This window comes from Lynx canadensis, chromosome B3 (assembly GCF_007474595.2).
Source record: "Lynx canadensis isolate LIC74 chromosome B3, mLynCan4.pri.v2, whole genome shotgun sequence".
Classification (NCBI taxonomy): Eukaryota; Metazoa; Chordata; class Mammalia; order Carnivora; family Felidae; genus Lynx; species Lynx canadensis.
In genome coordinates, this window is record NC_044308.2 from 88,055,515 (window position 1) to 88,070,465 (window position 14,951).

At 38.6% G+C, this 14,951-nt stretch overlaps 1 protein-coding gene across 14 annotated transcripts in view; it reads left to right on the forward strand.

The window, feature by feature from the left end:
- The window catches only part of MIA2 (MIA SH3 domain ER export factor 2), a 109,182-nt gene that overhangs the window by 48,169 nt on the left and 46,062 nt on the right, over positions 1-14,951 (forward strand). For 7 of the 14 annotated variants that reach the window (XM_030318998.1, XM_030319001.1, XM_030318999.1 and 4 more), the window contains 5 exons: positions 1,275-1,346; positions 3,702-3,728; positions 5,719-5,829; positions 6,473-6,544; positions 12,221-12,325. In XM_030318998.1, the coding sequence (XP_030174858.1) occupies positions 1,275-1,346; positions 3,702-3,728; positions 5,719-5,829; positions 6,473-6,544; positions 12,221-12,325 (387 nt within the window). The remainder of the gene's footprint in view (positions 1-1,274; positions 1,347-3,701; positions 3,729-5,718; positions 5,830-6,472; positions 6,545-12,220; positions 12,326-14,951) is intronic. The other 7 variants (XM_030319000.1, XM_032593704.1, XM_032593705.1 and 4 more) reach the window with 1 other exon arrangement.

Genomic DNA, 14,951 nt, shown 5'->3' on the forward strand with positions numbered 1-14,951 from the left:
AATGTTTGGAAATTTGGCCTCATTTCAAGGGATTGGTCTGTTTCCGGTTTAGACTTTCTTATAAGATAGCCAGTGTGGGTTGGTATTAGTTTTGCATTGCTGCTGTACCAAATTATCACAAACTTAGTAACATAAAGTAACACAGGCTTATTTTCTTATAGCATTGGAGGTCATACATCTAAAACCAGTCTTATATAAAACTAAAATGAAGGTGTCAGCAGATCTCTTTCCTTTTGGAGGCACCAGGAGAGAATCTTTTCCTTGCCTCTTTCACCTTCTAGAGGCTGTCCATATTCCTTGGCTCTTAGCTATATTGCTCCAGTCTCTGTTTCCATCTTCCCATTGTCTCTTCTCCTAACTTTGATCCTCTTACCGCCCTCTTCTAAGGACTCTTGGGATTATGTTGGGTCCACCAAGATAATGCTGTATTTTTGCCCCATCTGAAGATCCTTAACTTAATCGCATCTGGAAATTTTGGGGATTAGGACAGAATTTGGAGAGGTCTTTTTTCAGCCTACCACAGAGCCCCATCATAAAACCTGAGCTTTGTGGCTCATCCTATTCATTAGGTCTTGAACTCCCAAGTTTTTCCCTCTCAGGTCCCCACTTCTACTAAAATCTCTGCTGGGTTTCTTGTCCTATCATCCTCTGCTTTTGGGCAGGGAGAAAGATAGTCAAATGTTGGACTTGGTTCTCTGAGGATACCCTGTTCTATCATAAATTCTCACTATTTGGTTTGCTCTCCAAGGCCTTCAGACATGTCCTGTTGTTTTTGTTTTGTTGTGTTTTGTTTTCGACCATCTTTTGTTCTTAGTGTGGAAGGTTGGTCCAAATAGCCTAATCTTCTATTTAATCACCTTTTTTTTAAAGCATTGAAATAAGTGCATTTTGCCAAATCTTATCTCATTGTATGTTTCATTTTCCTTATTTTGCACCTTTAAAGATTTAATATTGCCTACTTTATTTGCTTTATGATTTGAACTACAAGTGAAAATTTTGATGGCCAGTTTGAGTTAGTTTTTCCTCAGTGAATAGGGACTTGGGACCGTTCTCTTAGTTTTAAGGGTGAAGTTCTGTCATTTGTTGTTCAAGCCAGTGTGTTAGCTGCCCAGTCTCTATTATAGTGGTCATATTTGAAGAACTTAAAGCTAAGTAAATTGAAGTAAATTTAACATACACGTGGAAGTGGATTTTGTCTGCTTCTTAGATGCCTATTCAGATAAATATGGAATAAAATTTATAGAGCTTTTCCTTACAGTGTTGCTTTCTTTCAGTATGAAGGCTTAGAATCATCTTTGAAGGATGCCAGCTTTGAGAAGGAGTCAACAGAAGCGCAAAGTTTGGAGGTAAAAACAAATAATACATATAATTATAAAAGATGGGGGTGGGGCACCTGGGTGCCTCAGTCAGTTAAGTGGTCGACTCTTGATTTTGGCTCAGGCCATGACTTGATGGTTCGTGAGTCTGAGCCCTGCATCGAGCTCTGCTATGTCAGTATGGAGCTTGCTTGGGATTCTCTCCTTCTGTCTGCCCTTCCTCTGCTTGCATATGCATGCTCTCTCTCTCTCTCTTTAAAATAAATAAATAAACATTTAAAAAAAAAAGCTGGGAGAAAGATTCTTACTGAATAACAAATTTCAAGAACAGTGTATCTTCTCAAAACTATGTTAAATGTGTAAGAGCATTTCTAGATGTTAAAACTTAAATAAAACATTAACTATAAGAAATAGGACATTAGGGGGCGCCTGGGTGGCGCAGTCGGTTAAGCGTCCGACTTCAGCCAGGTCACGATCTCGCGGTCCGTGAGTTCGAGCCCCGCTTCGGGCTCTGGGCTGATGGCTCAGAGCCTGGAGCCTGTTTCCGATTCTGTGTCCCCCTCTCTCTCTGCCCCTCGCCCGTTCATGCTCTGTCTCTCTCTGTCCCAAAAATAAATAAACGTTGAAAAAAAAAAATAAAAAAAAAAAAAAGAAATAGGACATTAGTATAAAATATTTTAAACTATTAATTAAATATTTTATAAATATTTAATTTTATAAATTTTTAATAAAATATTTAAAAATTTGAGCTCTCTTGCTAACTTGTTTTGAGTGAGGCATATTCAGTTTACCAGTTTACTAGAATCTAAGGCCATATACAAGCTCTTTATTCTTCATTCTTGAGAAATGTATTAAGGTAACCATCCCTTTTTTTGACCCAGTTTTCTCTAGAAAGGAAAAATAGGATTTGTTTTCATAAATTTAGGAGTAGCTGGCAATAAATTATGTAAATTATGGTAGTACTTGCCTTTACTTCATTCCCAGTGTGTCAAGAGCTGACTAGAATTAGGCCAAAGTTTTTTTGTCTTTTTTTTTAATGTTTATTTTTGAGAGAGAGAGGATGTGCGAGCAGGGGAGGGGCAGAGAGAAGGGAGAGATTGAATCCCAAGCAGGCTCTGCATTGTCAGCGCAGAGACGTGAGTCTTGAACCCACAAATCGTGAGATCCTGACCTAGCCCAAGTCAAGAGTTGAGCTGGATGCTAAACTGACTAAGCCACTCAGGGCCCCCTAGACCAAAGCTTTAAGCAGTGATGTTCTGGTAAATGTTTAACAGCTGGCTCTCTGAAAAGCCAGAGTCCTTATTTGTAGCATTTGCTGGGTTCGATTGTGTAAATATTCCCAGTTTCAAGGTACCAGCATGATGTTACTGAATGTGGAGTTTGGAAGAGATATGTATAGTCAGCTCTCCTGAGCCAGGTATGATTTGGCCAGTAGTAAGAAGGGAAATACTAAAAATTTGTCATTTAGCTAAGCTGCAACAAATTAAGGTAAATAATAGGAGTGTCTTATTACTGGTTAGAGTTGGAAGTGTTGTAAAAAGCATACTAAAATAAAGTAGAAAACAATGGACATAGTACCTTTGGTGTACATATTTAGTTAGTGCAGCTTGGCTGTTATGAATCACTGATGTCCAAAATCATCAGAAAGTCTATAAGTATAACAGTGGATGTTAACTCACTGGAATTAAAATAAAAACTAAAAAAGTCTATAGGTCATGTTTCAGAATTAACTAGTAGAGTCCAAAGGAAGTTATGAATAGAATTCCAAATGAAATATATTTCTTAATCTTTTCCTTCTTCATTTGTTACCTATTGATATCCTCAAGAACATGTTGAAATTATTTTATTTATTGACCTATTTTAACTACTGTTCCAGTAGTAACTTACTAGTTTGATTAAAAAAAAAAAAAAAGGAACTGTATAAGGAATTTAGCCGTCTAACAGAAGAGCAAAAACTGGACAGCAAAAGCATTTATTCAAGTTTGGTAGTATTGTGGGTAAAATAAAACACATCGATTTATTTTTAAGGCATTGAATTTACATGATCTAGCAGTAAAATTAAAATGAACATTTTGGAAGTTTTTGTCTGATTTTAGTAATTTGAAGAACCATGTAGTGTTTATTTTTAAAATTGGTAAATGTAATTGAGCATAAACTATATGTGATAGAATTACAAAAATTTCATGGTTGAATTGGTAGATAAAATCGAAACAATAGACTAATTTTGACTCAAATCCGGGAATTCATATAATCAAGTAACCAAATTTGGGAAAATATATAGAAATAAGTGTTTTAACTACTATAATATAGTATGTACTTGTTCTTTCTTTTTTCTTGGCTTCCATTAAATTATTTGAATCTTTTGGTTTTTTTTTTTTAAACAAGTTTGTTGAAGGATCACAAATATCAGAGGTATGTTTGTTACAGTGTTTAAAATCAAATTGGAATAATTCAGTGATTAATCATTTAAAATTAAAAAGTCCCAGAAAATATGTCATAATTCAATTCAGAATATTACTATGAAGCAATCTTGATTAATTTTTTAGTTTATTTTTTATTATATCTTTAATTATATTAAATCAGACTTCTCATTTTTTCCTTTATAATGCTTTAGAGCAGAGGTTGGCAAAGTATATTCTGGGTTCTGCACCTGTTCTGTTTTGTTTTTGTTTTTTAATTTTTTTATTTGAGTGTAGTTGACACAAATGTTACAACATGGTGATTCAGTATCACTATACTTTAATGCTATGCTCATCACAGGTGCAACTACCATCTGTCACCTTACAATGCTATTACAGTCTCGACTATATTTTCTGTGCTATACCTCTTATTGCCATGATTTATTCATTCCATAACTGTAAATCTGTATCTCCTACTCCCTTTCAGCCATTTTGCTTATCTCCCCACTGCCTTTCCTGTGGCAACCATCGGTCTGTTCTCCGATTTTATAGATTTGATTCTGCTTTTTGTTTATTTGTTTTGTTTTTTAGATTCCACATATGAATGAAATCATTTGGTATTAGTCTTTTTCAGTGTGACTTATTCCACTTAGCATAATATCTCTAGGTCCATTTACATTGTCACAAATGGCAAGGTCTCATCCTTTTTTATGGTTATATGATATTCCATTTTGTATATATACCACATCTTCTTTATTCATTCATCCATTGATGGACACTTAATGTTGTTTCCATATTTTGGCTATTGTAAATAAGGGTGCAATAAACATATGGGAGTGTGTATCTTTTTGAATTAGTGTTTTAGTTTTCTTTGAATAAATACTCAGCAGTAGAATTATTGGATCATATAGTATTTCTGCTTTTAACTTTTTGAGACATCTCCATACCGTTTTCCACAGTGGCTATACCAGTTTACATTCCCAACAACAGTGCACAAGGGTTCCTTTTTCTCCATATCCTTGCCAACACTTGTTATTTTTTGTCTTTTTGATTTTAGCCATTTTTACAGGTGTGAGATGATACCTCATTGTAGTTTTGATTTGCATTTCCCTTATGATCAGTGATGTTGGGGATCTTTTCATTTCTTTGTTGGCCACCTACGTGTCCTCTTTGGAAAAATGTCTATGTAGGTCCTCTGCCATTTTTATTTATTTTTTTTTCAACGTTTATTTATTTTTGGGACAGAGAGAGACAGAGCATGAACGGGGGAGGGGCAGAGAGAGAGGGAGACACAGAATCGGAAACAGGCTCCAGGCTCTGAGCCATCAGCCCAGAGCCTGACGCGGGGCTCGAACTCACGGACCGCGAGATCGTGACCTGGCTGAAGTCGGACGCTTAACCGACTGCGCCACCCAGGCGCCCCGGTCCTCTGCCATTTTTAATCAGATTGTTTGGTTTCTCTACTTTTTTGTAAATAAAATTAAAAAATTTTTTTTTTTTTTTTTTTTAGAGAGAGAGAGTACATGCAAGTGCACGAGTGGCAGAGGGGGAGGGAGAGAGAATCTTAAGCAGGCTCCATGCCCATTGTGGAGCCTGACATGGGGCTCCATCTCACGACAATGAAATCATGACCTGACCTGAAATCAAGAGTCAGACACTTAACCGACTGAGTCACCCAGGTGCCCCTGTAAATAAATGTTATTGGAACACAGTTATGCTCATTTATTTACATAATGTCTTTGCTTTCTCACTACATGCTCAGAGTTGGGTTGTTGGGACCGAGACTACATGGCCTACAGGCCTAAAATATTTACTCACTGGCTTTTTATAGAAAAAGTTTGCTGACCTCTGCTAGTATTGCTGTTATTTAAATATTATAAAAATGAACTAATATGTAAATGAAATTTATTTAATTTGAAATATATGTATTTGATTATACTCATCTGCTTTATCATAACCAAAAAATCCTATGTCTATCTTATAAAGTTGGCTTTCTCTTTTAGGCAGTCTATGAAAAGCTGAACATCTCTAAATCTGAACTTGAGGATGAAATACTTTTTCTGGAAAACCAATTAAAAGAAGAGAAATCTAAGCATTCTGAACAAGATGAATTGGTAAGGTATTTGTGTTTGAGGAGACTGCAGGAAAAGGAAATTTATTGAGTTAAAAAAACTTAATAGGTATCAGTTAAAGTATTATATGTACTCTAAAAAATCCAAAAAAATACAGAAGGCTGTTAAGGGGAGAGTAAAAATTTCCAGATCCAGTAGCTTTTTTATTTGTTACAGTTTACCGTTACCATGTTAAGTTTCTTGTGTATTCTTACAGAAATTTTCTATGTGTACTATGGAGGTAGCTTACATAAATAAAGTTGAATTATCACATACTTAGTGGATTTTTTTTTATTGTTCATAAGTCATTTTGAAAACATTTTAACTTTCCTTTATTTGTTATTTTAAAATCTGTAGTAAGGAAGATCTAGATGTGTGTGAGATTATTTAGTAAGATGTGATGTTAGGGGATTTATCTTGAGCCTATAGAACTTAAATGTTATGAAGAGTAAACATGAAATGAATTACTGTTGTCTAACTTTCACATAAAATCCCTTTAAGCATATGGCTGACAAGTTTTCTTAATTTTAAGTCCGCATTTTTTGAGTGAAAGTGTTAGGATAACAATATATCTAAGATATATGGCCTCTTGGAAACCAAAAAAATTTAGTGAATACTTGTTTATAGATTGATACTGTCTTTCCAGATGGTGGATATTTCAAAAAGGATACAGTCTCTAGAGGATGAATCAAAATCTCTCAAATCACAAGTGGCTGAAGTAAGTTGAAATAGTCTAGAAGGTCTGTTGCTTTTGAAAATCATTTTAATTTTATTATTTTATGATTCAAGAAAGAGATATAATACTAGAATTTGAGATATAGGTGTCGTAGATATAGTTCTTTTATTGAAGGTACTTTAGGAAACTTCATTTTATTTTATTTGACAAGTATTTATTGAGCTCTTGCTGTGTACCACCGTTGAAAGTGCTTGGCACTTACCATTAGTGGATAAAATAGAAAAGCTCTCAATAAGTTTAAATTCTGTTAAGAGAGGCAGATAATAGATAGACAAGGAAGATGGCAGCGTAGGAGGATGCTGCGTAGTAGGTCATGCTGACCACTTAGATTCCACCCACATCTGCCTAAATAACCCAGAAAACCACCAGAAGACTGGCAGAACGGACTCTCTGGAGCCAAGCGTAGACTAGAGGCCCAGGGAGAGGGTAGGAAGGTCGAAGAGGCGGTGCGTGCTACATGGACTGGCAGGAGGGAGTCGGGGCAGTGGAGGGGGAGTCCGTCCGGCAAGGCAGAGCTCCCGAGTCTGGCTTGCAAAAGCAGAGGGGCTGGACAGAGTGAGTTCTGACAGCCAGCGGGACTTAACATCTGGAATGTTAATAGTCAACAGCTCTGCTCTCAGAGAGCGGGGAGGGCAAGACAACGCCGGGAGAGAGAGTTGCTGAGCCCTGGAAGACAGAGTTCAGCTCGGCTGGGGAACAAAAGCTCTGGGAAGCGCCATCTCCCTCTCCCATCCCCCAGCCGAAATTCCAAAGGGAAACAGTTCCCATCACCGAACTTGCTTGCACAGCACAAACTCCCAACCCTGTGCTTCTGTGGATCCATCCCTCCATTGGGTCTGCCTCCCTCCTGGTGCCGCAGGGCCCCTCTCACAGGGGACAACAACTGCAAAGCGAGCTAAGCCTGCCCCTCCCGCCCTGTGCACCTTGTGGATCCACCCCGGCTAATATGCCAGATCCCATCAAAGCAGTACCACAAGCCTGGCAGTATGCAGGCAGCCCAGACAGGGGCCACAACACTCCACAGTGGGTCCTGCCCCTGGATGAGGGGAAGATAAGGTACATACCAGTCTGACTGTGTCCCCAGCGGCGGCCTGGGGGCAGACATCGGGTCTGACTGTGGCCCCGCCCACCAACACAACTTTCTCCGGACAGCACAGGGGAAGTGCCCTGCAGTTTGGAGCTACCTCAAGGACTACCCAAGATGATGAAACGGAACAATGCTCCTCAAAAGAAACTCCAGGAAGTAGCGACAGCTAACGAATTGATCAAAAATGATTTAAGCAATATAACGGAACATGAATTTAAAATAATAGTCATAAAATTAATCTCTGGGCTTGAAAAAAGTATAGAGGACAGCAGAGAATCTGTTGCTACAGAGATCAAGGGACTAAGAAACAGGAGGAGCTAAAAATTGCTATAAATGAGGTGCAAAATAAAATGGAGGCGACCACAGCTCAGATTGAAGAGGAGAGAATAGGTGAATTAGAAGATAAAATTATGGAAAAAGAGGAAGCTGAGAAAAAGAGATAAAAAAATCCAGGAGTATGAGGGGAGAATTAGAGAACTAAGTGATGTGATGAAACACAACAATATCCGTATAATAGGGATTCCAGAGGAGGAAGAGAGAGAAAGGGGCTCTTGAACAAATCATAGCTGAGAACTTCCCTGATCTGGGAAAGGAAAAAGGCATTGAAATCCAAGAGGCACAGAGAACTCCCTTCAGACGTAACTTGAATCTATCTTCTGCATGACATATCATAGTGAAACTGGCAAAATACAAGGATAAAGAGAAATTTCTGAAAGCAGCGAGGGATAAACATGCTCTAACATATAAAGGGAGACCGATAAGATTAATGACAGACCTATCTACTGAAACTTTGCAGGCCAGAAAGGAATGGCAGGAAATCTTCAATGTGATAAACAGAAAAAATTGCATGAAACCTACAGACATCACAATGACTCTAAACCCATATCTTTCAATAATAACACTGAATGCAAATGGACTAAATGCTCCAACCAGAAGACATAGGGTATCAGAATGGATAAAAAAACAAGATCCATCTATTGTTGTCTACAAGAGACTCATTTTAGACCTGAGGACACCTTCAGATTGAAAGTGAGGGAATGGAGAACTATCTATCATGCTACTGGAAGTCGAAAGAAAGCTGGAGTAGCCATACTCATATCAGACAAACTAGACTTTAAATTAAAAACAAAATTGATAAACCTCTAGCCAGGCTTCTCAAAAAGAAAAGGGAGATGACCCAAATAGATAAAATCATGAATGAAAATGGAATTATTACAACCAATCCCTCAGAAACACAAGCCATTATCAGGGAATACTACGAAAAATTATATGCCAACAAACTGGACAACCTGGAAGAAATGGACACATTCCTAAGCACCCACACACTTCCAGAACTCAAACAGGAAGAAATAGAAAACTTGAACAGACCCATAACCAGTGAGGAAATTGAATCAGTTATCCAAAATCTCCCCAACAAATAAGAGTCCAGGACCAGATGGCTTCTCTGGGGAATTCTTCCAGACATTTAAAGCAGAGATAATACCTATTCTCTCAAACTGTTCCAAAAAAATAGAAAGGGAAGGAAAACTTCCCTCATTCTATGAAGACTCATTCTATGAAGCCAGCATTACTTTGATTCCTAAACGAGACAGAGACCCAGCAAAAAAAAAAAAAAAAAGAATGACAGGCCAATATCCCTGATGAATATGGATGCAAAAATTCTCAATAAGATACTTGCAAATCGAATTCAACAGCATATAAAAAGAATTATTCACCATGATCAAGTGGGATTCATTCCTGGGCTGCAGGGTGGTTCAACATTCGCAAATCAATCAATGTGATACATCACATTAATAAAAGAAAAGATAAGAACCATATGATCCTGTCAATTGATGCAGAAAAAGCATTTGACCAAATTCAGCATCCCTTCTTAGTAAAAACCCTTGAGGAAGTCGGGATAGAAGGAACATACTTAAACATCATAAAAGCCATTTATGAAAAGCCCACAGCTAATATCATCCTCAATGGGGAAAAACTGAGAGCTTTCTCCCTGAGATCAGGAACACGGCAGGGATGTCCACTCTCACCGCTATTGTTTAACATAGTGTTGGAAGTGTTAGCATCAGCAATCAGACAACAAAAGGAAATCAAAGGCATCAAAATTGGCAAAGATGAAGTCAAGCTTTCACTTTTTGCAGATGACATGGTATTATACATGGAAAATCTGATAGACTCCACCAAAAGTCTGCTAGGAGTGATATGTGAATTCAGCAAAGTTGCAGGATACAAAATCAATGTACAGGAATCAGTTGCATTCTTAGACACTAATAATGGAGCAACAGAAAGACAAATAAACTGATCCCATTCACAAGTGCACCAAGAAGCATAAAATACCTAGGAATAAATCTAACCAAAGATGTACAAGATCTGTATGCTGAAAACTATAGAAAGCTTATGAAGGAAGTTGAAGAAGATATAAAGAAATGGAAAAACGTTCTGTGCTCATGGATTGAAAGAATAAGTATTGTTAAAATGTCAATACTACCCAAAGCTATCTACACATTCAATGCAATCCCAATCAAAATTGCACCAGCATTCTTCTCAAAGCTAGAACAAGCAATCCTAAAATTTGTATGGAACCACAAAAGGCCTCGAATAGCCAAAGTAATTTTTTTTTTTTAATTTTTTTTTCAATGTTTATTTATTTTTGGGACAGAGAGAGACGGAGCATGAACGGGGGAGGGGCAGAGAGAGAGGGAGACACAGAATCGGAAACAGGTTCCAGGCTCTGAGCCATCAGCCTGACGCGGGGCTCGAACTCACGGACCGCGAGATCGTAACCTGGCTGAAGTCGGACGCTTAACCGACTGCGCCACCCAGGCGCCCCTAGCCAAAGTAATTTTGAAGAAGAAGAACAAAGCAGGAGGCATCACAATCCCAGACTTTAGCCTCTACTACAAAGCTGTAATCATCAAGCAGCATGGTACTGGCACAAAGACAGACACATAGACCAATGGAATCGAATAGAAACCCCAGAATTTGACCCACAAAAGTATAGCCAACTAATCTTTGACAAAGCAGGAAAGAATATCCAATGGAAAAAAGACAGTCTCTTTAACAAATGGTGCTGGGAGAACTGGACAGCAACATGCAGAAGGTTGAAACTAGACCACTTTCTCACACCATTCACAAAAACAAACTCAAAATGGATAAAGGGCCTGAATGTGAGACAGGAAACCATCAAAACCCTAGAGGAGAAAGCAGGAAAAAACCTCTCTGACCTCAGCCGCAGCAATTTCTTACTTGACACATCCCCAAAGGCAAGGGAGTTAAAAGCAAAAATGAACTATTGGGACCTCATGAAGATAAAAGCTTCTGCACTGCAAAGGAAGCAATCAACAAAACTAAAAGGCAACCAACGGAATGGGAAAAGATATTTGCAAATGACATATCGGACAAAGGACTAGTATCTAAAATCTATAAAGAGCTCACCAAACTCCACACCCGAAAAACAAATAATGTAGTGAAGAAATGAGCAGAAAACATGAATAGACATTTCTCTAAAGAAGACATCCAGATGGCCAACAGGCACATGAAATCGCTCCTCATCAGGGAAATACAAATCAAAACCACACTCAGATATCACCTCACGCCAGTCAGAATGGCTAAAATGAACAAATCAGGAGACTATAGATGCTGGCGAGGATGTGGAGAAACGGGAAGCCTCTTGCACTGTTGGTGGGAATGCAAAGTGGTGCAGCCGCTCTGGACAACAGTGTGGAGTTTCCTCAAAAAATTAAAAATAGATCTACCCTAAGACCCAGCAATAGCACTGCTAGGAATTTACCCAGGGGATACAGGAGTGCTGATGCATAGGGGCACTTGTACCCCAATGTTTATAGCAGCACTTTCAACAATAGCCAAATTATGGAAAGAGCCTAAATGTCCATCAGCTGATGAATGGTTAAAGAAAATGTAGTTTATGTACAGAATGGAATACTACGTGGCAAGGAGAAAGAATGAGATATGGCCTTTTGTAGCAACGTGGATGGAATTGGAGAGTGTTATGCTAAGTGAAATAAGCCATACAGACAAAGACAGATACCATATGCTTTCACTCTTATGGGGATCCTGAGAAACTTAACAGAAGTGCATGGGGGAGGGGAAGAAAAAAAAAAGAGGTTAGAGAGAGAGGGAGCCAAAACATAAGAGACTCTTAAAAACTGAGAACAAACTGAGGGTTGATGGGGGGTGGGAGGGAGTGGAGGGTGGGTGATGGGTATTGAGGGGGGCACCTTTTGGAATGAGCACTGGGTGTTGTATGAAAACCAATTTGACAATAAATTTCATATTTAAAAAAAAGAGGCAGATAATAAAAAGTTAACAAAATTTGCTAGAAAGCACATAAAAGGTTAAAAGAGGCTAAATCATTTGTCCAAGGTCACATGGCAAGGTAGTGGCAGAGCCTTGACTGGACCCTGGTAGCCTTTTTTCTGGTAGCCTGTACTGTCTTTCCTATTAATATTGTCATGTTTTTTTTACTTTAATTCCATGTTTTAGGGAGTATGTATAAAAAAGAGTTATAATATTAAATTAATTCCTATAAGCTTGATATGTTGTGTTTTACTTAGGCCAAAACGACCTTCAAAATATTTCAAATGAATGAAGAACGACTTAAGATAGCTATAAAAGATGCTTTGAGTGAAAATTCCCAACTTCAGGAAAGCCAGAAACAGGTTTGTACTCTGTAGGGACTCTTTAACTGTGACTACATAGTTATAAATGTTCTGGGCATACTCATGACTGACCCATCCTGGCGGCAAGATTAGGCTTTCCCCGGGAAGCAGGAAAGGAGGACAGTCTCCTGAATATCCTTTGATATGTCTTTGATATAGGGTGCACAAGTGTATACTCCTGTTACCTTTTTCCTCCAGTAGTGAAAACGAGCCAGGGCAAATTTTAATAATCACAGCAAATAGGATTTAGGACCAACTCCTTAAAGCCAGAGTGAAGGAAGGCAGCGAATATCCATGAGAATGATTGAAGCTATGGGTCCGGGGCCTAAAGATAGAAGCAGTTCTGGTGGTTAGAGCAAATGAGGATTTAGCTTCTTCCTTCTTCATATGTAGAGATACTCCCACACACCCACATATATTTAGTGTCTCAGTATTCTCCCAATACAGTTAAAATTTTTCCATGGGACAGTTTTTCATCTGATTGCATTATTTACAGTTTTCTAAATGTTATAGCTAAGCCACGTGATGTGCTCTTACTACATGTTCTGTTTTACCCAAAATTTTATTTGCTCTAGGGTTAGTTTTGTTTCCTATATACCATGGAGATCTGTCTTCTGGAGATGCTGAATAACTTTGTGCATTCAAATGCTTTGTTAATGTACTAATTTTATTTTTTTCTTGAAGCAATCCTTCCTGAGGCCTTCCATCCTCCTGGTCCAATAGGAACTTTTTCTCTAGGTCTGTTAATGATTCTGTTGTCCTGAGATTTCACTTCACTCCCATCTATTCCCTTGTCTTTCTCTTGTGTTGGATCTTCTATTTCCTGTATCCAAGACTTGCTCTTTTGTGGTTAATTTTCTTGATTAGCTTCCTGAGAGATAGGTATAGAAGGTAACTTTTAAAAACTTTGCATGCCTAAGAATGTCTTCTCTCAAGGTTATTGACATTTTGGTTGGATATCTTCTGGATTGGAAAAGTTTTTTTTCTTGAAATTTTGATATTGGTCCATTGTCTTCACTTTCCAGTATTGGTTTTGAGAAGTCAGATGAGATTTGGATTGCTGAATCTTTTTGTGATCTGCTCTTTTCCTCCCTGAAAGATTTTAAATATTTATTTATTTTGAGAGAGGCAGAGAGAGGAAAAGAGAATCAGCTCGGAGCCTGACATAGGGCTCAATCTCAAAACTGTGAGATCATGGCCTACGTCAAAATCAAGAGTCGGATGGACGGACTGACTGAGCCAGCCACCTGTTCCATCCCAGGAAGCTTTTATATCTTTCCTTGTTTCTAGTTCTCTGAAATGTCATGATGATGTGTGAGTCTTTTTTCATACTCTTAATATGGAAACTCTTGGTTTTGATTCAGTTCTGGGAAATTATTTCATGCTTTTTCTGGGATTTTTTTGTATGATTATATAGTAGTTATTTAAATATGTCCTCTTGGGCTATGTGGGTGCCTCAGTTGGTTGAGTGTCTGACTCTTGATTTTGGCTCAGGTCATGACCCCAAGGTCTTGGGATTGAGCCCCATGTCAGGCTCAGGCTGAGTGAGTGTGGAGTCTGCCTGAGACTCTGTCTCTCTCTCTCTCTCTCTCTCTTTCACTCTCTGCTCCTCCCCTGCTTGTATGTGTGCATGCACGCACTCTCCCCTTCCCCCCCCCAAAAGATGTCCTCTTTGTTTTCTTTCTTTGCAAGTTTTGTTGACTTATTCTCCTATATTTTTCAATTGTAAGTGGTCTTTTTTATTTTGTTTTTGCCTTTTCTTTTTTTAATGTTTTTATTTATTTTTGAGAGAGACAGAGCACGAGTGGGGGGAAGGGCAGAAAGAGAGGGAGACACAGAATCTGAAGCAGGCTCCAGGCTCTGAGCTGTCAGAACTGTGCCTGATGCGGGGTTCGAACTCCTGAGCCTCCAGATCATGACCTGAGCCGAAGTCAGACGTTTAACGACCGAGCCACCCAGGTGCCCCTGTTTTGCTTATGCCTTTTTTTCATTTATGGATGCCGTGTCTTAGCTTGCTGAGGATATTGTTATTATTATTATTTTCTTTTTTGAAGTGTTTTTCAGTTCCCTGAGTTGTTTTGTTTACTTTGAGTTCCTTTATTTTCTGTTTGGGTCTATGTCTTTTATCTATGAGTTTCTTTTCTTTTTTTTTTTTTTTTTAATGTTTGCTTATTTTTGAGAGAGAGAGAGAGACAGTGTGAGCAAGGGAGGGACAGAATCCGAAGCAGGCTCCAGGTCCTGAGCTGTCAGCACAGATCCCGATGCGGGGTTCGAATCTACAGACCGTGAGATCATGACTGAGCCAAAGTCAGATGCTTAACCGAGTAAGCCACCCAAGCACCCCACTAAGTTTCTTTTTAAAGTCAGTTATTAGGTGATTCATGGCAGTCTGCTCATTTGATAGTGAAGCTCTTTATATCTAATTGGAAGCTCAGTGTGTGTTACTGGGAGGCTGTTCTGTAGGGTAATCTGGCTAGGGTGTTTCCTTGGAAGATCCCCAGTTGTTGGTATTTGAAGATCATTTTCCACAGGGATAATTCCTCCACAGTTTCTGTTTGAGAGGGATAAGCCTGTTTGCCAACAGTGTGGCAAGCAGCTAAGACAGGTGGGGGTTGTTGGTGTGTCA